The following is a 24,523-nucleotide window of genomic DNA, read 5'->3' as shown; positions in this document are numbered from 1 at the left end:
TAGGGCAGTGGTGGCCTAGCAGGTAAGGAAATGGACCCATAATCAGAAGGTTGCCAGTTAGATACCAGAACCACCAAGATGCCACTGAGCAAAGCGCCGTCCCCACACACTGCTCCCCGGGCACCTGTCATGGCTGCCCACTGCTCACCAAGGTTGATGGTTAAAAGCAGAGGGCACATTTAGTTGTGTCACCATGTGCTGTGCTGCAGTGTCACTTCACAAGCAGTTTGATGCGTCGTTTTTGTGTGGAGCCATATGGAAGCAAAATGCTTGCAGTGTGTCAGTGATGCGCCTGCATTTGGAAATGCCTTTTTCAGGCATGCAGGGCGTGGAAATCAGGCGCGGCCAGATGAAAATACCATGTGACACATGGTTCACAGCGTATCTGATTTAAAAAATCAAAAACTGCCAAACTGAACCATTGAAAATGTAATTTGAAATAACATTTATTTCCACATTATTGAGTCTTAAACATACATCAAAACAGGTTTTAGTCTTCAGACTTAATCTTGATTTATTTATTGCAATATGCCTGATTAATTACAAAAAAAGGGAACACAATTCCACAAAGACACATTTTCTCCTCCCACTCCTCTGCAGGAGTACCACGCGCAGCTGGAGGAGATGCGGGTATCCATCCGACAGCTGGAGGAGAACCTGTCTGCTGCCCGTCGCCGCAGCGACCTGTACGAGTCGGAGCTGAAGGAGTCGCGTCAGACTAGCGAGGAGCTGAAGAGGAAGGCTGTCGATTATCAGCACAAAATCCAAAAGGTCAGAATGTAAGGTAAAGAAGGGTCGCAAAAGACCCCAATGAAACTTTATGGAAGTTCTGAGGAACAATGCAGTTTACGAAGATTAATGGTGTTTATTTTTTACAGGCAAAGGAAGAAGGAAAGGCTGAGGTGGAGGAACTCCTTTACAAATTGCAACAGGTATACAGTATATTGAATTAGAAATATTGATTAGAAGTACTTCCGTCTATAATTAAAAGAGAAAACCTTTATAAGACAAAATTGGATATGTATGTATATGTTTTATGTATTTTTTTTTAACAATGCTGTTGAACACCATACACAAATGTTTTGTCCCAGACTAACACAGAGCAACAAGTAAAAATTCAAGAGCTTCAAGACAGGCTTACCAAGGTACAGTACCGCGATGTTAACCTGTTACTGTTTTTTTAATACGAGTACTGAGAAGATCTGTGTCCCGCAGGCGGTGAAGGCGAGCACAGAGGCCACGGACCTCCTGCAGAGCGTCCGGCAGGCCAAGGAACGTCTGGAACGTGACCTGGAGAGACTGCAGACAAAAGAGGACAACAATGACAGCCTGCGTAGACGTCTGCGAGAGACTGAGGTGGGATGGACAGACTGTCTCACTAGCTCACATTTTTCATTTTCATTCATAAGGGCACGTATAAGGGCACGGCTTTGCGCAGGACGGCAGGAAGACCCTGGAGAACCAGGTGAAGAGGCTGGAGATTGTGGAGCGCAGAGAGATCAAACTGAAGGAGGACATTCAGACCAAGTCCCAGCAGATTCAGCAGATGGCTGATAAAATCATGGTAAGACACAAGTGCTGAGGATGTATACGACTCCCACTGATCTTCACAGAATGTCTCTGTGGGCTACTGACACACACAAACACACACACAGTAAGTCACCTGCATAAATAGGCACATGCCTGCCACCATGGGCAGTCTCTCTTTGTCCTTGTTCCAAAAATGACAGATTGTGAGCACGAATCATTTTAATTTTACTGAAGAGGATCATCTGTCAGATCTGAACAATGGCTACAATACATTTTTTATAAAAATAAAAAAATTACATTAAGTTTTTTCTCATTCTTATGTTTTCATAGTTGTTGAACCAGAGTGATGAAGGTTTTTGGAGACATTTTTAGGGACATTTTCAGTTCAGCAGGGAAAGAGTTCCATGGTCCTTGGAAACACAGAAAATTTCCAGACTTGAAAAAAGTGTGTAAATTTAGAACTTCAGTATGGACTCATTGTCATTAAGGAAGGCACAAGTGCACAACCAACACACACTCATACCCGTTGCAGACCCTACTTGCCGAGGCCTGCTAGGACAAGGACATCACAATCTTAAACAGAAATTATGGTATTGTGAAACGTTTTAACTCTTAGTGAAGTAAAAACAAATAATAAAAAGAAATGTATGAGTGAAAAGTTTTAAAAAGGTTATTCATGTAGAAAGGGTGAGGACCTTGGATGCAGCAGAGTTTTGATCTTTTTCCTTTGATATTCAGTAGTTTCGCAATATTCTGCTTTTTTAGGAACTAGAAGAGAATTTGCGAGAAACACATGCTACCGCCCAGCGAATGGAGACACAGCTTGACCAGAATGAGAAGCTCTATGCAGACAAGATCAAGGTACACCTGGACTGAAATACAATCCAAGCTGTGGATGATTCTGAACAATTATTGAAACTATGGATGTTTTATCAAATGGTCTTAGTGGAGTTATCATTAATTTAATTGCTATCAATGTTATTATTTGTAATACTTTGCTGCCCTCTGTGCCTTCCACAGGTTTTAGAGACCCAAATGAAGGTAGACTTGGCCGATAAAGAAGCTTTGGAGTCGAAACAGAGCACATTTGAAGATGAGGCTAGGGAATATAGCAAGCTTATCAGCGAACAGAAGGCGGTAGGTTAGAGGACCATGAACAAGCCTAACTCCCTCACTGTGACCTTACACTGTGACCCTAATTACCGCTCATCTATTTTCAAACTGCCTTGAAGATAATTACTAGTGTTGTAGTCAAGACTGCATAAACTGAGATAAGACATCGCCGAGACCGTAGGAAACCAAGACCAAGCCACTGCCGAGACTTGCCAGGTACCAAGACAAAGACCAAGACACACTATGGCGAGACCAACACCCAGGCTGATCAAGACCATTACCGAAAACAGACTAGGGCTAGAATCGGGGATGTGCTAGAATGACGTTCATATAAGTCCCTTATACAAGGAACAGAGGCCTCAAGTGAGCTATGAATATGGCTATGTAATGATTCCTTGCTTTGAATGGAACACAATGGACATTTGGCTCTCAAATGTTCACTGACATTCTTAAATACATTTTATTCTAGCAAATTCGTAAAAATTAACAAAGGGTAATGAACAGAGCCCCTAAAGTACCATGAAATGTGCACATGTTGTTTAAAAGAATTTTATTTTAAATGAAATTATTGCTGCTCTTGCACATTGATATGGGATTCTAATCAGTCGGACTCATTTTCTGTGCACACTCAGTCGACGGAAGGACAAACTTCGGTCGTGATGGTTAAAAAGCAGAGGACACATTTCGTTGTGTTACCATGTGCTGTGCTGCAGTGTTTCAAAATGACAATCACTTCACTTTCACTAACTTGTGCGCACAGTATGCATTTCATGGTACTTAAGAGGCTCTGTAGTAGGGATTTAACAAAATATCTCCCCCCGAACAGACAACTGTACTATGCCTGCATACACTATGCATTTTTTGTAAGATTTTCCTCATAGTTTGATGACAAGAAAAGCAGAGCTAGATGACGTTCTTGTAATTAGTTCATGGTGCTTTTTCTCCAGATGCCTGGTGAATGCAGACATTGTCTCAGCTGTTTCCACAAAATTGGCATACAGCCAGGCGCAAAAGGATAATAGAAAAACACGTGAATGGTGTGTATGGTGTGTATGATGTGTATGATGTGTACAATGTGTGGGGACTGTGAGGCACTGGCAGTGCCCGTCGAGAAAATGTAACTTTTTTAAAACAGGCAACTGACTGGTTGTGTTTGAATTTAGACACGTAATAAATGATGATACTGTTCTATTAGGATGCACGGTTTTCTCTTTTTTCCCCTCATTCCATCGAGACCGTTATGTTCCAGACCAAGACAACACCGAGAACTACATCACTAATAATTACACATGATAAGTCAGCTATCATCATTAGAGCTTTCGTCCTACAGACTATCAGTGCCATGGACTCCAAGATGAACAGCTTGGAGCAGAGAATTGCAGAGCTGTCGGAAGCCAACAAGCTGGCTGCCAACAGCAGTATCTACACCCAGAAAAACATGTGAGTTTATTATTAACCACCAGTATTTCAAGGACCTTCTAGACTGTTGTACTGATGATTGAACAAAGAACAAACAATGACATCATTATAATTTGAATCTAGTTCACTACAACAATATTTTACAGCACAACAAACTGCACAGAACAACATACAGAGACTGCAGTAGCTGAACAAGCTACTTGGTGGTGTTCATATTTTCTCAGGTCTAGTGGAGGGGGAGTATACCGTGCGAAGTAATGTTGAAAGTGAAAGTGTGAAAGTGAATTGATTGTGAAACACTGCGGCACAGCATATGGTGACACAACAAAATGTGTCCTCTGCTTTTAACCATCACCCTTGGTGAGCAGTGGGCAGCCATGACAGACGCCCGGGGAGCAGTGTGTGGGGACGGTGCTTTGCTCAGTGGCACCTCAGCATTAAACGATGTCTCTTAAATGGCACTAAAGCTCCTCATTTACCGCCAGTATTCTTGTGCAGTTCATCCTGGTTAACTTACCTACATTTTGGCATATTTGTTGATGTCATGTTCCCTGTACTTGAACTAACTTTAACCTACTAAGGGTGGCTATACAGTGTCAGAAGCTGTTCTCATTGCTCTCTGCCCCTCAGGAAAGCCCAGGAAGAGATGATTTCAGAGCTCAGGCAACAGAAATTCTACCTGGAGTCCCAGGCTGGCAAGCTGGAGGCCCAGAATGCCAAACTGGAGGAGCACCTGGAAAAGATGAGTCAGCAGGAGCAGACCAACAAGAACCGGGTCATGGAGTTGGAGACCAGACTGAGAGAGGTGGGAGTTGAAGGAAGCACAAAATTACAGTGCAATAGGGCATTGCATCCTGGGAATAATAAAAGAGAACAGTATGAATTACAATGGGGCATGAGGAGCAACCATGAATTCTAATCATTTGTTCACCACCATGGTAATACCACCTACCACTACTATTACTTCTGCTACTAGTACCTGTACTAATTATAATAATCACTTTTCTTTCTAAATAAATAAAAGTGGAGTGCAAATCCTTCCTGACACCTAACAATATTATGTCAGTACTGAGATGAAACAGAATTTAGATTTTTGAAGGTTTGTTACCTGCCGCACAAGTTTGAAAATGTGATGAAACATCTCTTTCCCAGATTTGAGCTAAATATGGGAGATTTAAAATTGGCCTGCTAACGTGCACGATGATGCTTGGGTTTCTTGAGGACTGGTGAATCCACAGCCAGCTAGACTGAAATAGGAAGTCAGCCAGAGGTAAATGCCGTATTACACTGGAAATGGATTCTGAAGTGGAGGGTACACACACTCTAATTGGTAGTAGGAATGGCTTGGCAAGGAGAAGAACTGGATATCTGAATAAATTCTGTTGCCTAGACATGGACAACAGAATACAATTTAGATAGAGGGCTGGGGGAAATGTTGGATTCTTGTCTATAGACAGAGTGATGGCGAGCATTGCATTTCTCAGCAAAATGAGATAAAAAGGGACTTTCATTTGTGTTACTTCAGAATTACTTGGGTATTTCATATGCTGTCATGCGAATATCTAGAATGGTAAAAATGACACTGCTTTTGTCAGATTGGCCTGGAGCACGAGGAGCAGAAGCTGGAGTTGAAGCGGCAGGTGTCGGAGCTGACACTGTCACTGCAGGAGCGCGAGTCCCAGATCAGCGGGCTGCAGGCGGCACGCCACGCCCTGGAGAGCCAGCTTCAGCAGGCCAAAACTGAACTGGAGGAGACCACGGCTGAGGCTGAGGAGGAGATCACAGTCCTCCGGGTGAGATGGAGATAAGTGCGTTTTTAGGTGTCTGAGCCATCACAACTGGATAGGCACTGCAGGCGGAAATGATGCCCCTGAAAAGAGCTGATTACGTTTTTAATCATTAATCTGGAGTAAACTGCAATTTAGATATTTTAATTGGAAAAAGACTTGCTAGTGCTACCAAATAAGCGACTGCTGCAAGCTGTTCCAAATGTTAAAAGACAAGGAATAACATTTTTGTGTATCTTCTTTAAGCTGCTCATATTATAAATAATGTGGTTTAGACAAAACGCATAAATACCCAAAAGATTTTCAAATTTATCTTTTTGTGACCTCAATTTGTGCATAAAATTAGAAATTCCCCAGCTGGGACAGGTTGAACTATGTAACAAACACATGCATGTGAATTTTAAAGTTCCGAAGTTCTGGGTAGCTGGTAGTTTTGCTGCTTTTTTAAAATGCGGTTTTAACAAGTTTTTGTTTCATTCACTGCCAACATCTTGGTAGTGAAACACTAGACATGAAAATGTGTCTTTGCAACACACACCCACAGACGTAATTGCTTACTTGGATATATTTAAATAGTGTATATTTAAACGATCTACAGAGAAATCTCTATCTCTCTTACGCACATACACAAACACACACACACACACACACACACACACACTGAATTGCACTTATGCATATACAGATATATCTATTGTTATAGCTTCTATATAGCTATTATATAATTGGCAAGCTTTTTACGCACTAGGCTACTACCATCTTACAAAAACTTGTGGGTTCGAATCCCAAAAAGCCACTGGTGCCACTGAGCAAAGCACCGTCCCCACACACTGCTTCCCGGACCCCTGTCATGGATGCCCACTGCTCACCAAGGGTGATGGTTAAAAACAGAGGACACCTTTTGTTGTGTGCACCATGTGTTGTGCTGCAGTGTTTCACAATGACAATCACTTTCATAGTTACAACATTTGCACATAATCATACACACAGGTAGATAAAATAGACCGTTTCAGTTCTAAAATCTCCTCTTCTGTTAAAGCCACTGTTAAAGCCACTAAATTCTGAAGCTCATCCCTCTACTTTAATGGTTCCAGTACTCCAAGCCTCTGTGTTTGTGCCAGTGCAGTTTGGAAAGGCGCTACCACGTCTCTGAATGTGTTCATTATCTCTTTTTTGCTCTGAAGGCCCATCGTGATGAGATCCAGAGGAAGTATGACGCTCTGAGGGACAGCTGCGCGGTACGCCCTTCCATCTCTTCCTCCTCACTGCAGCCATCCTTCCATCTGCGGAAAAGGCTGGGAAGACACTAAACATTAAACACTCCATTTTAATTGATTTCATTTGTTTGCGCTCACAAGAAAGACTGATATATCTCTTTCCACGACATGTCATTTTGTGAAACATCAGTGCTGATTATATAACAATTTTGCAAAAGTATTTGCTCTCTAAATATGGTTCCATAGAGTCTAAAGTTGACTTTTGCAGAATGAAAGATACAGTTTTATCTTAGCTCTAGTCTGAAGTAAGGTGGCCCCTGAAGGAGACGCCGGAGAAACCTTCAAAGGTGTCTTTGTTTGAATTACCTCTGGGCTCCAGCTCATTGTCATCTGCGCTGTAGCGATCACTCGCTCTATCCCGCTGCCCTACTTTAACTGTCCTCCCACTTGCAAGCTGTTTAGAGATCGCGTTCGGCGTCGCTGAGGTTGGACCAGAGCTGATTCCGCTGCCAGCACTACCACGGTGATTTTTATAGAAGCACTTCTGCTTACTGCTTACTGCTCGCAATTCATGTGAATATAATAATTTTCCCCCGTGTGACTTAACCGTGAAGGGAAAATGCATAGATGATCCAACTTTTGGCAGCGGAACAGATGACAGGCGTGCTGTCATCTTGTCATTTCGAGGCAAATTCATGGATCCTTTGTGTGAAATAAAGCAACTACAATCATGACAAGTTGAAAAGGACAGCATGATTTTGACACAATGGCAGCAACGTATGTGGAGTGTGAGCTTGTTTTAAGGAGTGGAGAAACAGATATGCGAATGTGATGGGGCCATTTTTTGTTGTTTTAAATCTGAGATTCTCCTCGTCCACAAGGCCTAATGTTTTCAGTAGCTGCGTCTGCTCATAATAAGATCGTGGTTAGTAGTGATTGTAATGATGCATGCTGCAGAGTGGAAGTTCGGACTTAGCATGCTGATACTGTTCTGCTAATGCAATTGTTAACATACAGTTCCAATCAAGATTTCAACACACGTACTCATCTCTGGGTCTCTCTGTTTTTCGGACTGTTTTTACATTGTAGAGCAAAAAGCTAAATATTTAGCTGTGCTGACCTTTCGCTGTCAGCATGCCACTGTTGTGGCTTCTCTCAAGCTTCTTAAGTCAGACAACTGGCATTGTTCAGAAAGAGTTCCTATGTTCAGCACTTGTTGGCGGCTTTTTTACATTCACACGTTAATTATCATGATGCTGCTTTTGATAATGACCGCAGAGTGCAAAGTATCCATGACGGTGAAGGGAGGCTTTTTTGAAGATTATGATCAATGAAACATGCTTTGTTTTCAACAGTTACAGCTATAAATATGTTTTCTGTATTGAATTCTTCAAAACAATCTCCATCTGTCATCACTAACAGAGAAGTACAAGCCACTGACCTGAACCCTGTTTGGTCACAGTACAGGCTACTCAAAGTTGAAGAAATCAGTTGTTTGTATTAATGTAACAAATGAATGGAAATGTGCACATTTTACAATATGCATATTGTAATATTTGTTTTCCAACAAAATTGTGGAGTATTGTTGAGTATTTTGAATTATTGACAGTTTTAGGAAGGCTGATTAAGGTTGTAGTTTGACAACCTGGTCTACTAGGAAGTCAGTTCTCTGCTATGACACGGCACTAAACATTTTACTTTGTGGTCAGTGTGCTATGAAAATAGGTCAGTTGATGTTTGTTTGTTTTTTTCAATAATGCTAATTATAATGTGCAATGGCCTCCCACGCTCCTCTCACTCTTTCTGCCTGTTTGGCTGCGTTCCCCTCCTCATCCTTCGCCAACACACTTGACCAGCACTGCCATCTCATACTGGAAAACAACATGTTTGCGGATGCTTCGAATCATACACAGTTGGTATAGATTTGTCTGTTTGCAGAGCTGCTGCTATGATCTTAGGGATGAAAAACTGTAGTTATATGACCGATATGCAACACCGAGATACAGTACAGGCCAAAAATTTTTGACACACCTTCTCATTCAATGTGTTCTCTTTATTTTCATGACCATTTACGTTGGTAGATTCTCACTGAAGGTATCAAAACTATGAGTGAACACATGTGGAGTGAAATAACTGAAAATATTTTTAAAATTCTAGTTTCTTCAAAATATCCACCCTTTGCTCTGATTACTGCTTTGCACACTCTTGGCATTCTCTCGATGAGCTTCAAGAGGTCGTCACCTGAAATGCTTTTCCAACAGTCTTGAAGGAGTTCCCAGAGGTGTTTAGCACTTGTTGGCCCCTTTGCCTTCACTCTGCAGTCCAGCTCACCCCAAACCATCTGGATTGGGTTCAGGTCCGGTGACTGTGGAGGCCAGGTCTCCACTTTTTGTTAAGTACACAACTCTACATGTGTTCATTCATTGATTTGATGCTTTAGTGAGAATCTACCAGTGTAAATGATCATGAAAATAAAGAAAACACATTGAATGAGAAAGTGTGTCCAAACCTTTAGCCTGTATTGTAATTCATGTAGTTCATGAGCGTTTCACATAAAAAAAGAAATGCAATTTAAATACAGTATGCAACAGGCAAGGATCAGAGTAGACTAGTAGACTGGCCTCATTGAAGCTTGAATTCCTTGTAGGTGATCACAGACCTGGAAGAGCAGCTGACCCAGTTGACTCAGGAAAACGCTGAGCTGAACCGGCAGAACTTCTACCTGTCAAAGCAGCTGGACGAGGCCACAGATGAGAGCGAGGAGCGTCTGCAGCTGAGCCAGGACGTGGACCGCCTGCGCAGGGAGGTGGCCGACCGCGAGATGCACCTCAACAACCAGAAACAGGTACGTCACATACATGAACACAGACAAACAAGGGCAGTAGATCTCTTCACACCGAACCGACATTTGAAAGCTGCCACCTTGAACCTGAGTGATTCCCTGACATCACTGGAACAATAACTCAATGTAGGAGTGGTGCTGTACAAAATTACACCTTTACCATCATGCACAGTCAGCCCCACACTCACACGGCCAAGCAGAGCGGCTGATTTGTCTTTTCAAAGTGGACAGAGGCAGTTAATGCAGGGGGGAGTGGCCTAGGACGGTGGATGGTGCTAATAACGGTGACACACTGCGGGTGTAATAGTTGTATCTGAGAGGTCTGTCCATCCATGAAAGGTGAAATAAGTAGATAACAAACGAGAAATAAATATACAAATTCAATACAATATCTATACTTATCAGTAGCACTTACACAAATATGCATATAAATACATTTTGAAATGTTCATATATTTGCCATGAAATCTAGAACTTGTGTTTGAGTTTTTGAACATGGTGATAGCAAAAGAAATACCCCAGTGATTCAGAATATGGTGGGTTTAAATGAAATCATAGATTTCTTTTTAATGGCAAAGGAAAGAAGTGACTGTGTGCAGGCGCAGCGAGCGTGTGGGCCGCAGCGGATGTGGGCGTCCAGTGTCTCCGTCCTCGCTGTTGTGTAACGAGATCGAATGGAAATCAGAGACGCGGGTGGGAGGGATGTGTCATCAGCACTCGCAGGTCGTGCTGGCCCCCGAATCGCGTGGACTTCACAGGGCAGGAGCGCGGCGGTGCGGCTATATTTGGAGGCTCTCTCCCTCATTACTCTGCTCTTCTCCAGTGTCAGTCTCTGGCAGGGCAGCTGGAGGGGGGGGAGAAATATATAAAACGTAGTCTGGCACCACTGGAGATCTTTGTTCAAAACTTAGGCCTGTCATCCGGTACCTCCTGGTGTTTTTTTCTCGAATTTTCCTGAGGGGAGGCACGATGAACCACACATGGGGCCTACTAACAGGCAATATTTGTTGTGTTTTTGCTGCAATATACCGCACCAATCATGTAAGAATATTGAAATAGTGAACAGATGGCCACAGCAGACATGCGAGAGAGGAATATAAATAAATGAGAACCTGTCGGCATCTGTATGACAGGTTTACAGTTGAGTTTTTTTTACACACATCTAATATCAAAGAGTGATTATTATACTCAAAGTAAATAAAGAAAGCCCAATTAGACAAAGATGGCAGATTTTTTTTTTTTTTTTTTAAGCATTTCAGCTGATCTACCCTACATATTGGCTTGGTGGAATTTGATCCTATTCCTCTGCTTCACCTTCAATTGTTGGTGTGTTTTGTAAAATGTAGATCCTTACACAACATATATGTTGGATTAAGACCTCGACTTCTATTGTTTGTGAAAATCCCCTACTGCAGAACATTGAGACACTGAAGACCACATGCACCATGTTGGAGGAGCAGGTTCTGGAGTTGGAGACACTGAATGATGAGTTTCTGGAGAAGGAGAGGCAGTGGGAAGCATGGAGAGCAGCGCTGGATGAGGAGAAGAACCAGGCAGAGAGGAGAGCCAGAGAGCTGCAGAGGCAGCTGGACAATGAGAAACAGAACAGGTACAAATACCTCATCACCTGATCTTCTGAACTCAGAGTTTGTCTTCTCATAACCTACCAATCTGTGTTCAGCCTGCATTGCTATACATTAATCTGCATTGCTCAGGTTTATTTGGAGTAATGTTCCCCAACCCACTATCCAAGGGTCTCATCTTCTTGTGCAATCATTTGTGCAGAGGTATTCAGAAAAGATGTTTGGTCAAACTGTGAAACTGCTGACCTTGTGGCTGAAAAACGTGTCTAACTGGGGAACTGGAGACAAGGAACTGGGGGGGGGGGGGGTAAGCTAATTGCTTAAGTGTGCACACCCTTAAACTATTACTTTGTTGAAGCACCTTCTGATTTACAACAGTCAGCATTCTTGGTGCTCTCCACGTGCTCTCAGGTCAACAGATCATTGTTAGTCGCCCCTAAGACAAGGAGGAAACTTAGGGGTGACCGAGCTTTTTCAGTCGCTGCTCCAAGACTTGGTTCAGGTTCAACTTTTCTAGAAGTACCATGCTTTGGGGTTGCTTTTGTTCATCTGGAACTGGGGCTTTAATTGAACAACCTTCATCCGTATGCAGGTTGAGAGCCGACCAGCGCAGCTCTGAATCGCGGCAGGCTGTGGACCTGGCAGTGAAAGAGCACAAGGCTGAAATCCTGGTGCTGCAGCAGGCCCTCAAGGACCAGAAGCTGAAGGCAGAGGGTCTCTCTGACACGGTCAGTGTGACCTTTTCTCTTTAACCACTTCGTCCATCTGTCTCTCCATCTGTCAGTCTGTCCATCTGCCTGCCGCTGAAATACAGAACGTGTGTCTGTATCTGGCTGTAGGTCAGCAGGTTCACTTGTCCTTCACTTGACCGCTGGGCCCTGAATGTGTTAATGATGACACCGTATGACAGCACAGTCATCATCGTCAACTAATTTTTATTGCTGTACAAAGGCGATACAATCAGCTCATTATATATACACTACCAGTCAAAGGTTTGGATGTACCTTCTCATTTACAGGTCTTACATTTTTTACATTATAGAGCAAAAGTGAAGACACAGGACTATGAAATAACACATGTGAGGTTATGTAATAAACAGCAAAACAGCAAACAAGGCAAAATGTTGAACATTTGAGTCTCTCCAAATCAGGGAGCTTTTGCTGTGATGGCAGCATTTCACACTCTTGGTTTCTCTCCGCCACTTCATGTTAAACAATGGGGACGGTTTCCAACAGTCTTCAAGGTTTCTGCTGAACACTTTCTTATGATTCACTCATGTTAATGAGCATCTCATGATGACAAAAATGAACAAAGCAGTCACGAAGGTAAAAAGAGGCGACTCTTGATGAACTGATTCATCAAACATTTCTCCTGATACTAAAGTACTTGCATTGGATTCTTCAAAATGGCTCCATCTTTGTCTGAGACAGATGTTGGAATAATTTAGGATTAGACTATTCTTAAAACAATATTATGCCTCATTACACTGTACAAGTTAGTACACTGACAAGTTAGGCCTTATCAGGGATCTTAGTTTTTGTAAACTCAAAATCTATAGAAATCGAACGAGAATTGCTGGTGTCTTCCTCCTGTAAGTTGCTTTGGATAAAAGCATCGGCAAAATAAAGTAAAGTAAAGTAAAGTAAGGTTAAGCAAAGTAATATAATGATGAATGTTCTATGTCATCGAATGGTGCATACAGGTAAATATCATTATTGCTGAATTCATAGCAAGGACCTATTGTCCACCACAATGTACATTCTGATTATGTTTATGATTGCATATTGTATGTCTGTCTGTCTGAGGCTGGATCTGAGCTCTTCTGTTCCTTCTGCCCTTCTGCAGCTGAGTGATTTGGAGAAGAAACATGCCATGCTGGAGATGAACGCCCGCAGCCTGCAGCAGAAGCTAGAGACAGAGAGGGAGCTGAAGCAAAGACTGATGGATGAGGTCTGCAATGCTGCTCATTCGCATTTGGAAATGATTAATGGAGAACATCTTTAAAAATTGTGCATTTCTGCAAGATTTTTACACGATTAGTGTTGTGAGAATAGTGCATTTTAAACACAGAAGGTGTCAATTTTTCATATGAGCCTCATGTCAAACTTTCAACAAACAAGCTAAATAATTAATCTGTGATATGGTTCATGCATTTTTCACACATCTCATACAGAAAATGCACCAGAAGGCAGTAATTTTGCTTAATTAATTTATTATTTATTGGTCTGTTTCTGTGCGTCACACAGCAAGCTAAGCTGCAGCAGCAGATGGACATTCAGAAAAGCCACATCTTCCGGCTGACTCAGGGCCTGCAGGAGGCTCTGGACCAAACGGATCTACTGAAGACGGAGAGGACCGACCTGGAGTACCAGCTAGAGAACATCCAGGTACACAGACTGTCATTTAATTATGAAACAAAACACGCGCAACAAAATATGTGCAAAACGCTGAATTCTTTCCCCATGGTGAAGTGGTGTTGGCTCCCCCTGCAGGCGGTGTACTCTCATGAGAAGGTGAAGATGGAGGGCACGATCACCCAGCAGACCAAACTCATAGACTTCCTCCAGGCCAAGGTGGACCACCCCTCAAAGAAGAAAAAGGTTACACTTGTTAGACACAGGAGCTAAAATGTTCCATTCCAGTAGATGTACTGTAGATCAGCTAAGAGTGTTACCTTCAACAACTTCCCTGAAACCCCCGCCATGTTAGTTCTAAGATAACACATGTTCTATCTCCAACACAGAATTCAGTACAACACAATACAAGTTTTCATTGGATTTCTATAAATACCTGTTTACATGGAAAGTAATTCTGAACCCACGCTGGCTGCCATGGCAGGGCATCTTTGGTGGGCGCCGTCGGGAGGACCTGCTGGCCGCTCTGGCAGCACAGGGGCAGAGCCAGGTCCCTCCCGTGCCCCAGGTGCCTCCTGTGCCCCTGCAGTACAGTGACCTGAAGGCAGCTCTGGAGAAGGAGCGCTCCCGCTGCTCTGAGCTGGAGGAGGCGCTGCAGAAGACCCGCATGGAGTTACGCGACGGTGAGGATCCACAGCCTTCCAGCTGAAGGGCTTCGAAGTTCGGCTTTGGTGAAACCATGATTCTTATAACAAAGTATATAAGAATCATGGTGAAACATGCTGTAAAGAAATCACACTTTGCCTTTTTTGGAGCAGATTTAAACATCCCATCATAATTGTTGTTTTCAAACACTTCATGCTTCAGATTCTGATGTTAGTCATTTCTTGCACAGATGCTGGCAAGATGTTTTTGAGCGAGATCTTTGATATGTTACATTTCACAAACTGATCTTGGCCGTTTCATTAAACGGATTAGCCATTTAAATTAGACGTCTCCACAGAACGTCTTGCAATTAATTCAGTGATAAATTATTTCCAGTTAATGCAGTCTGGATTCACAAATGTTTTTTCTCAAGAACGTTTATTCTCGCTAGAGATGCTGTGATCTGTTTCTCACTCTCGCTCTCTTTCTGTAACTTTCTTTCTCTCTTGTTTTCCTCTCCAGCCATGCAGTTTAAAGCCCTTGACCACAATGCAGCTCCAGCAACTCCTGCTCTGGCCCGCACTCAGCTCATGATGTCCACCAAGTCCAACAAATCTCCAGAGCACCAACCCAGCCCTGGTGGCCTGGCACCGTCCAACTCCGGGCGCAGGAAGGAGGTGCCCAACCCCGATGGTGAGTATGAACAGCACCTCCGGCATGCAAGTCAATCAAGTCCTTAAAGAAAACACACACACACACACAACTCATTTCAGCACAGTACTGTGAGTGCTCATCTACAGTCAGTCTTTTTTTTTTTTTTTTTAACCAACCGTTAAACCCACTTATCTGCTGCAGATGTGAGAGTAGACCGACAGGGGGCTCCTCTGCTGAGATCACAATCTCTTTCTTCTGCCTCCAAAATCTCACTGTCTTCTCTCTCACACCCCACAGAGAAAAGGAGGGTGACTTTTGAAAGTAAGTCCTGGTGTAACGGGCTGAGGTAGCTTTTTTTATTATTATCTTTATATTCCCCTTCTCTCCCTGCTTCTGCAATCCAAATGTAGAACTGACTCTAGCTACTGGGCCAGATTTGGAAGCTCTGCACCAGGATTACGAAATATTGTTTTTGTGATGTGTTTTTTTTTTCTTTCCTGGGATGATTTCAGTGCATTTATGCACTGGAATCATTATATAAGCATTTAAACGTTTAATCAAGGAAAGAATAAATACCATACTGTGCTTATGGTCATTCATAACTAGAATTACACAGTTTTTGAGCAGACAATAGCAATAAAGCAAATATGTTTCATGTGTCTTTTCTGTCTTTCAAGTAAAGATGAGATGTTTTCCCCTGTTTCTGTGTGCAAGGCTTTGGAAATCTGAAGCATGCTCCCTTCTTCTATGCATCTTCCACTTTGGGAATGAAGGATTGCATGGCACATCCCAAAGACCTGATAAGCAACGACTAAAAGAATAATGAAATCTTCCCTTTCCTCCTTTCATTTTTCTTTTTTTGCATTAACTTTCTCATCCCTGTATCCAGAAGGACAGTTTCTCACACTTTACCTGGTCTCATCTTGTACATTCATCTGTCTTTTGTAGGAATTTCTGCTCATGGAAGTTAACATAGCTGGGATAGGTTCTAAAAGCACAGGCAAAGGTGTTTATTGCAACTATTGGAAAGGAAACAAGAAAATATAAAATCTGTTCTGCTGCCAATTGCGGAGTTGGCCATTATATTCAGAATATATAATCACTGTGATATTAACATATCGAGAGCATCATTATGCAGACTAAGCACTGTTTATCTTATGTAAATTATTGTTTTAGTCGTTTTTATTATCATCCGGAAATTCCCTGGCACTGTGTAGGGCAGGTCCCTTGTAGACAATAAAATACATTCAGTCTCTCATAAAAGTTTGGTATAGAGTCAGCATTGTCTTTAACAGCATTGTCTTTCCATACAAGTGGGCAAACGTGTAATTAGGGGTAATTAAGAGCTTCCAAATTTTCCCTCAGATGGTGACTATGCCTCTTCTTTCTGCACTTAGATTTAATTGGTGCGCCCTTACACCATCGCTCTTACTGCTACTCATATTAAAGCGCTGGTTAAGCCGGCATGATGGTCTGTCTGTAATGATGCTCTGGCAAAGTGCATCCTTCCCCCCTCCCTCCTTTCCTGTGACAGCAGGAATTAATTCTGCGGAGGCACATAAACCCACAGTAGGGCTGTTTTGGATCATGCTAATGGTCTTGGTGATGCAACAACAAGCTAATATGATTCATAAAGAGAGGACATTAAAAAAAACAATGCCATATAATGTAAAATGCCAGGAAAATGTAAAAAAGTGGCAGGGCCAGCAGTTTGTATGGAGAATATGACAATACAACTCTTTCTAGAACTTGGAGAAAAAAGTGCCAGTAATGTTTTATTCAGCTGATTAGAGTTTTGAATTACGCCCACCAAGGCTTTGAACCCCCTTCCTGCCCCCAATCTCCCCCAAAAGTCCTGAGTGTTTCATTTTTCTATAATACATAATACAATACAAAAATATTTTTGTGGGTCAGTTTCATGGTCACTGTCCATCTTCACAGTTTGCGTGTGAGTGAGTTTGAGAAGCGTGGCCAGTATGACTAAATGACTGTACCCCATCTCTGTCGCCCCCCCCCCCTCACTGACCGCATGCAGAATACAATCGGCGCTCCAAGGACAGGATCCACCACAACACCCCCCACCGCTTCACACAGGGGCTCAACATGAGGGCCGCCAAGTGCACCGTGTGCCTGGACACCGTGCATTTCGGCCGGCAGGCAGCCACCTGCATCGGTACGCCGGCCTGCACGCCCCCGCTGAAGTGGATGCTCTTTGTGCTGAGTAGATTCTGAGTAGCCAAGTACCTATCTAGTGACCCAGCTATCTGTTGCTGGTGATTCATTTGATAGCAGATGTGTGTGCTGGTGACATCTGAGGAGTGTTTTGGGTTTGCATCTTAACTGCTTCCCATCCTGCTGTAGAATGCCACGCTTTGTGCCACCCAAAATGCTCCCCCTACCTCCCAGCTACATGTGGCGTGCCACCCGACTACGCCGTGTACATCTCGGAGGCGCTGTGTCGAGACAAGGGCTCCTCCTCAGGACTGCCACTTAAGGAGTCCAGCCCACACATGCGCCTGGAGGGCTGGATGAAGCAGCCAAGGTGGGGAGCAGCACTGGCCGTGTACGTGTACTCATAGCAGCCCCTGAACACCATGTGTACCCTCAGGTTGTAGGGTGGACATGTCTGTATGTTTACTACCTGACTGCAGTATCTTCTGCTGTTCAGTGCAGCCACCTTGTTTGTTGCAGGAACGGGAAGCGTGGTCAGGGCTGGGAGAGGAAATACGTGGTGCTGGAGGGGACCAAGGTGGTCGTATACGACACGGAGCCCAGAGAAGGTTCACTCACTCGACATTTATTATAATTACTAATTACTTTCAGTAATTACTGATTATTAAAAGTGTATACGTACTGGTTTGTTGAAGAATCGGTGAAGCCTGTGGATGAGTTTGAACTGGTTATTACCGATGGAGAAGTGATGATCCATGGGGCTGTTGGGTCGTCTGAGCTAACCAACACTGCCAAGTCAGGTAGGACCACCAGCCATGATTCACACACCCCTACGGGGGCTAGTAGTAGCCTAGTGGGTAACACTCGCCTATGAACCAGAAGAGCACAGAGTCCTTACTTACGATTGTGTCCCTGAGCAAGACCCTTAACCTTGAGTATCTCCAAGGGGACCGTCCCTGTAACCACTGGTTGTATGTCGCTCTGGATAATATGTAAATGTAAAATGAATCCCTCACTGTGTTTCCTCTGCCCGCGTGCTCAGACATGCCGTTAGTGTTGAAGCTGGAGTCGCACTCTCACACCTCCTGCTGGCCGGGGCAGACGCTGTTTTTCATGGCCTCCAGTTTCCCTGAGAAGCAGCGCTGGGTGGCAGTACTTGAAGCCATAGTTGCTGGTGGAAGAAATGCACGGGAAAAAACAGAGGCAGATGCCGTGAGTACCGAGAACAGTGTTCCACGCCACACAAAGCAGAACAATGAGGACTATGCTGATTTTGACTTCTGACTAAGCTTAATTTCAGTTCGAATCCCACTTGTACCATGGCCACCTGACAAACAAAATCAGAAGGTGCTTTATTCCCATTTTGGTCCATTAATGCAAGAATATTTTAGACCCAGACTTGTTGCTATGGTTACATACTTTAGGGCACATTTTAAAATATTAAATTCTGAATTTGTTTTAACAAACTCACTGCAAATGCAACGCAGATCTTAATCTTAATGTCCTCAGTGTAAGACAGTTCATATCACCACTTGCTGTGTGTTTGACTGCATTATTGACAGTGGGTGACAGTCAATTAAAGTGATATTCATATTAGTAATAAACTCGCCTCCTTTGTGTAAAGTAATTAAATAAGGCTATGTTAGGGTTGGCAACTAGTTTCAGAGGTGGTACCAATAAGAGCAACATTGCTAGATTTGTTGTAATATTCCTATTTCTGCCTTGACATGCCCTGTGATCACTTCAAAACATTTTGTTAATGTTGTATTTCAATTTTATGGTGATGGTCCTGTTGAAAACCATTAGTTTTCTTTAAAAAATCAACACAGGTTCAGAAATACAGGGCACAGAATAAAGAAAACTTCTCTTTCCTGCTTACATTTGAGTTTGCAGCAGCTATCGTTAGGGTTCCAGTGTCTAATATGCTGGATATTTGCTCTAATCTTTTCATCCTGCTGGGGTTTTCTGTGCCTGCATATTAGGCCCGTGTTTCAAAAAGACAAATGGTTCTGTCCCCCCTGGTCCAGGTAAATATTCTCCCAAGACTGCCTGCTGCCCATAAAGAAGAAAAATAGTTTAATAGAGCACTGATAAGCACCCAATGTCTTAATGCGTTTTCAGTGAGACAGTCATGTGGCATTTTTCCCTTTGCTGTTAGAATGAATCAATTTTATGAACAAATATCTCCATGTGCAGTGACTATCAGACATCTAAATCTTTCATTCAGTCCAAAGTAATCCCTGAAAACATTACACTTCATTATTTTGAAACAAGACAACACAGCTTCCTCCTTGTCCATCTTCCTCTCATGCTCCTCATCTGCTCCTCATCAGTTTTTTTTTTGTGTGCATCTACAGAAACTGTTGGGGAACTCTCTGCTCAAACTGGAGGGAGATGACAGGCTGGACATTAATTGCACTCTGCCTCTAACAGATCAGGTATGAAAGTCACAACCTCAATATAAACTGTGAAAGTGAAAGTGATTGTCACATGTGATACACAGAAACACAGCACATGGTGCACACAGTGAAATTTGTCCTCTACATTTAACCCATCACCCTGAGTGAACAGTGAGCAGCCATGACAGGCGCCCGGGGAGCAGTGTGTGGGGACGGTGCTTTGCTCAGTGGCACCTCAGTGGCACCTTGGCGGATCGGGATTCGAACCGGCAACCTTCTGATTACAGGGCCGCTTCCTTAACCGCTAGGCCACCACTGCCCCTGTGCTGTGTATTATTATTATTATTATTATTATTATTATATTTTTTATTATTACAGATTGTGCTGGTGGGATCCGAGGAGGGCCTATATGCCCTGAACGTCATCAAGAACTCCCTGACCCACATTCCCGGGCTGGGCTCAGTGTTCCAGATCCACATCCTGAAGGAGCATGAGAAACTGCTGATGATTGTGGGTGAGCTGCTGCAGGGAACGCTGGTTGTCATGGTGACACTGCGAATTAAAGGGCAAACTAAACATCACAGCAGAGCAGCAGGAGACTCACTGTGACAAAGACCTGAACAACACATTTGAAATCTGCAGCCATTCTCCTGCTAATGGGCTGATTTCATTGGGTCTGGTGGGGCCGGCCTTTGCTGAAACTGTAGTAATGACTGTGTTTGGCCTGTAGGGGATGAGAGAGCGCTGTGCCTGCTGGAGATAAAGAAAGTCAAACAGTCGCTGTCCCAGTCACACCTTCCCACCCTCCCTGAGGTCATCCCTTTCATCTTTGAGACAGTCAAGGGCTGCCATCTCTTTGCCGCAGGCAGGGTAAGGCTCTGATGATACCTCTTTAAATAATGGTAATACTATTTTTTAACAAGGTAATAAAAAATTAAATGTCAGTTATTTTAATGTGAAATAGAAAATAATTGTCTTCTATACAATTGTTTGATCTATTGAATATTTTGAGATTCTATTTATTCGTTCTTGTTATCAGTTGTAATATTGTAATATAATATAATGTGTAATATTGGACAATTAATAATGATGACATGTATTTCCATTTTTTCAGATTGAAAATGGCCCGTGCATCTGCGCAGCAATGCCCAATAAGGTCACAATTTTGCGCTACAATGACAACCTGAACAAGTTCTGCATTCGCAAGGTACTGAATGCACTTTGGGCCACATATAAAAAACATACAGGACTTTTATCTTGAGGCGGAGATTACCTTCTGCCTGGAGCTTCTTGCCTTGCCGTGGCTGGAGGCTGTGCCAGGTCTCACTTTCACGAATAATCTTTCCCTTCATCCGGTTTGCTAGGAGATAGAAACACTGGAGCCCTGCAGCTGCATACACTTTACCAGCTACAGCATCATTATTGGCACCAACAAGTTCTACGAGATTGAAATGAAGCAGTATGTTCTGGAGGGTAAGTGCCGCCACTTTCCTGCCCCCACTTAGGGACAAATCCGTTACGAATCCATTTAAATGGCTCCTGGGCTTGGGAGAATTGGCAGTTGTGCGAGTTACGTAAGAGTGCCTCTGCTTCCTCCTCCTTTTTAGAGTTTCTGGACAAGAACGATGTTTCTCTGGCCTCAGCCGTGTTTGCTGCCTCGTCCCACAGTTTCCCGATCGCCATCATGCAGGTGTCCAGCACCCCGCAGAAGGAGGAGTACCTGCTGTGCTTCCATGGTTCGCCTCAGACGCATTACAGAGAGAACCAGAGAACCATGTTAGGTTGGAATATCCACTACATTTGTTTTTTTTGTTGTTCTTTTGCTAGAATTCGGAGTGTTTGTTGATGTTTACGGCAGAAGAACCCGTCCTGATGACATCAAGTGGAGCAGAGTTCCTCTTACGTTTGGTATGCAAATATTTTTCTCCATTTCATTTGTTTTCAGAATGTTAAATGTGAAAACTGGAGTAAACAGACCTGTATGTTTCACACAGCCTTCAGAGAGCCGTACCTGTTTGTGACGTATTTTAACTCTTTGGATGTCATGGAGATCCAGGGCCATGCAGCTCTCGGGTAAAAACTTCACTACTTTCCACTTATCACGAGTGAGAATAAATCCTGCAGGAACAGTTCAAGCCAGTATGACCAAAATGTGACTTCTACACAGACCACCAGATCATGCCCACCTGGACGTACCGAACCCACGTTACCTGGGCCCGGCCATCTCCTCTGGAGCCATCTACCTGGCTTCCTCCTATCAAAACAAGCTGCGGGTCATCTGCTGCAAGGGCAGCCTGGTGAGAGAGTGTGGAGAACTGCAGAGGACTGGATCCAGCAGGAGGTCCGTGTGGCTGAGCAAAAATTTCATTTCTTTTCATTTCCTCCTTAAAGGTGCAATTTGCTCCTTTTGTTACAAAAAATCTCTTGATAACCCTTTAATGCCTGAACCAAGAAATAAAAAATTCTTTTTTTTTATCTTTATCATCATCTGTCTCTATGTCTCACATTGCCATCAAGCAAGTGACAGCCACTAGGCAATGGTAGCTTAGCGAGTAAGGAAACAGACCTGTAATCTGAAGGTTGCCGGTTCGAATCCCGAGTCTCTGAGTTACACACTGAGCAAAGTACCGTCCCCACACACTGCTCCATGTAGCTGCCCATTGCTCACTAAGGGTGATGGTTAAAAGCAGAGGACACATTTGAATGATTTATTCTTATTTAGAACTAATAAAACAGTGATTTATGATATCCGTCTTCAGGGAACACTATACGGTTTAAAACTCTATACTGCCAGAACACTGATTTGGGTAGAAATAGGCAGGGTCAGGAAAATAGGCAACAATGCAATTTCTTTATGTTAAATGTATGTACATTTATATCATTTATCAGACGCCCTAATCCGGAGCAATTCACAATCAGTAGTTACAGGGACAGTCCCCCCCTGGAGCAACTTAGGGTTAAGTGTCTTTGTCGGGGACACAATGGTAGTAAGTGGGATTTGAACCTGGGTCTTCTGGTTCATTAACTACCACCCTATGTGTGTTAAAGTGAATTCAAAATTATACTAAGGGTGGGTCTTCATTTGCAAGCTATGTAAAGGAATAAGTGCTGATGCCCATGTTTATTTTTTGTACATTCACAGCAGTCCAAACAAGCGAGGCCCTCCGACGTACAACGAACACATCTCCAAGCGACTGGCGTCCAGTCCTGGGGCTCAGGAGGGCGGTCTGCACAGAGAGCCCAGCACCCCTCACCGCTACCGAGAGGGCCGGACGGAGTTCCGGAGGGACAACTCCCCGGCGCGGCCCCTGGACCGGGAGAAGTCCCCAGGAAGGGTGCTGGACAGTCGCCGGGAGAGATCCCCAGGGAGGTTTGAGGACCGCTCTCGCCTCCACACCAGCTCTGTCCGAACCCAACTCACTCCGGTTAACAAGGTATTTCATCACAGGGGAGAACTCTGTTAAAAATAATGTTGAAAGTGAAATTGTAAATAAAAATTAATTCAAATGCTAGAATATTTTTACAAAAAATCCAGGCGTATGTCAGGCCGGATAATCCTAGCACATCATCCTTGACCCTGTATTGCTCCAGGGAAACTTTTTAAGGTGCTTTTGTGTCAATTTAAACTAATTAAATCTGAGTACAATTCTTATCCTAAACTCATTTCTCAACCTTTGACCTCTGTGTAGGTTTGGGACCAGTCTTCGGTCTGAAGAGCTTTGTGTCGCTTGAGGAGCACGAAGGACTTCGGAGCCATCAATAGCCATATCTCTTAACTGAACCAGTCTGCGGGCGCTCCAGCCAACGCCTGTACCTTCGCGCGTTCTTCTAATCTTACCGCTTTTTGTCTGCGGCGCAAACTCGACTGCCGAAACGGTGTGTAAATGCTGTGTAAATGGCCGAGAGCAGATCACCGGGGCCTGTAGATGCAGTTTTGTTATAGGTACGGCGTGCGCATTCAGAATTCTGGATGATTAAAGTGTAGCAGAACGTTCCTGGAGTTCTGGAGATGAAAAGTCGCACTGAGCCGCACGATCTCGCAGTTGACCCCCGCTTGACAAAGCACAGTAGCCCTAGAGCTACACCAATACTGTAAATAGCCATTTCACAGATTTTTTTTATAGTCAAATGGGATAATCGGCCGGTTGAGCCAAGTCTATTTTTTATGAACAATATGTTTGTTACGAGCATCAGGACAAAAGTTTCTAAGTGAAACGACTGATGCTGAAATCACGAGTAGGATGACGGACATCAATAATACAAGAGTGCAATGGAGCTTGAAACCTTTTCCAAAAAAAAAATATTTTTTTCCATGTGCTGCTTCTGTACGTAGTCAGGATAACTAGGCATTAATTATTTTTGCCCCATTTAAGGACATTTTCCAAAAAAAAAAAGAATACAGGGCTTCATGTACTGGATTCTTCTGCTGCTTTAATGACTGATGTCTCGTTCTTCTGTGCCGTGAATGATTACGTCCAGTAGCCCTCAGGGTTCACATGGGATCTACTGCATTACAGCTTCCTTCACACGTCACCATTTCTGCACAACTTAAAAATAAAAGGGGGTGGTGCAAACAACATCTTCGCTTTATCAAGCATGAGTTGGAACGTCTGTTTTTTGGGGTTTTATTTGCATTGTAATCGTAATTGACTTTGAAAATATATAAACATATATGTTGATGTTTAATAATAACCAAGAAGCTTTTCCTAATTTATTAAAAATGTGTAAGTACATTAAAACACATCTGAAGTAACAAAACAATGTTGTCCTGTCAGATCTTAAATTGACCGTTTCTTTTCAACAGAATAA

General features: G+C 43.2%; 1 protein-coding gene across 7 annotated transcripts in view; it reads left to right on the top strand.

The window, feature by feature from the left end:
• Window positions 1-24,475, top strand: part of citb (citron rho-interacting serine/threonine kinase b) — a 37,825-nt gene extending 13,350 nt beyond the window's left edge. Inside the window, exons 5-40 of one of the 7 annotated variants that reach the window (XM_028997123.1) lie at window positions 601-771; window positions 879-932; window positions 1,092-1,145; window positions 1,216-1,356; window positions 1,439-1,564; window positions 2,296-2,391; window positions 2,551-2,667; window positions 3,974-4,083; window positions 4,693-4,867; window positions 5,658-5,855; window positions 7,034-7,087; window positions 9,714-9,911; window positions 11,323-11,516; window positions 12,083-12,218; window positions 13,336-13,440; window positions 13,737-13,877; window positions 13,983-14,063; window positions 14,329-14,527; window positions 15,012-15,182; window positions 15,345-15,464; window positions 17,179-17,316; window positions 17,505-17,706; window positions 17,835-17,923; window positions 18,011-18,115; window positions 18,358-18,527; window positions 19,673-19,753; window positions 20,093-20,228; window positions 20,445-20,584; window positions 20,829-20,921; window positions 21,079-21,187; window positions 21,322-21,450; window positions 21,542-21,622; window positions 21,709-21,787; window positions 21,882-22,055; window positions 22,857-23,148; window positions 23,404-24,475. In XM_028997123.1, the coding sequence (XP_028852956.1) occupies window positions 601-771; window positions 879-932; window positions 1,092-1,145; window positions 1,216-1,356; window positions 1,439-1,564; window positions 2,296-2,391; window positions 2,551-2,667; window positions 3,974-4,083; window positions 4,693-4,867; window positions 5,658-5,855; window positions 7,034-7,087; window positions 9,714-9,911; window positions 11,323-11,516; window positions 12,083-12,218; window positions 13,336-13,440; window positions 13,737-13,877; window positions 13,983-14,063; window positions 14,329-14,527; window positions 15,012-15,182; window positions 15,345-15,464; window positions 17,179-17,316; window positions 17,505-17,706; window positions 17,835-17,923; window positions 18,011-18,115; window positions 18,358-18,527; window positions 19,673-19,753; window positions 20,093-20,228; window positions 20,445-20,584; window positions 20,829-20,921; window positions 21,079-21,187; window positions 21,322-21,450; window positions 21,542-21,622; window positions 21,709-21,787; window positions 21,882-22,055; window positions 22,857-23,148; window positions 23,404-23,427 (4,683 nt within the window). In that variant the 3' untranslated portion in view covers window positions 23,428-24,475. Of the gene's footprint in view, window positions 1-600; window positions 772-878; window positions 933-1,091; window positions 1,146-1,215; window positions 1,357-1,438; window positions 1,565-2,295; window positions 2,392-2,550; window positions 2,668-3,973; window positions 4,084-4,692; window positions 4,868-5,657; window positions 5,856-7,033; window positions 7,088-9,713; window positions 9,912-11,322; window positions 11,517-12,082; window positions 12,219-13,335; window positions 13,441-13,736; window positions 13,878-13,982; window positions 14,091-14,328; window positions 14,528-15,011; window positions 15,183-15,344; window positions 15,465-17,178; window positions 17,317-17,504; window positions 17,707-17,834; window positions 17,924-18,010; window positions 18,116-18,357; window positions 18,528-19,672; window positions 19,754-20,092; window positions 20,229-20,444; window positions 20,585-20,828; window positions 20,922-21,078; window positions 21,188-21,321; window positions 21,451-21,541; window positions 21,623-21,708; window positions 21,788-21,881; window positions 22,056-22,856; window positions 23,149-23,403 lie in introns of all 7 variants that reach the window. The other 6 variants (XM_028997124.1, XM_028997121.1, XM_028997126.1 and 3 more) reach the window with 6 other exon arrangements.
• The last annotated feature ends 48 nt before the right edge of the window (window positions 24,476-24,523 follow it).

Source organism: Denticeps clupeoides, chromosome 11 (assembly GCF_900700375.1).
Source record: "Denticeps clupeoides chromosome 11, fDenClu1.1, whole genome shotgun sequence".
NCBI lineage: Eukaryota > Metazoa > Chordata > Actinopteri > Clupeiformes > Denticipitidae > Denticeps > Denticeps clupeoides.
The sequence above is the reverse complement of the archived record's forward strand: the minus strand, read 5'-3'. Positions and strand labels throughout refer to the sequence as shown.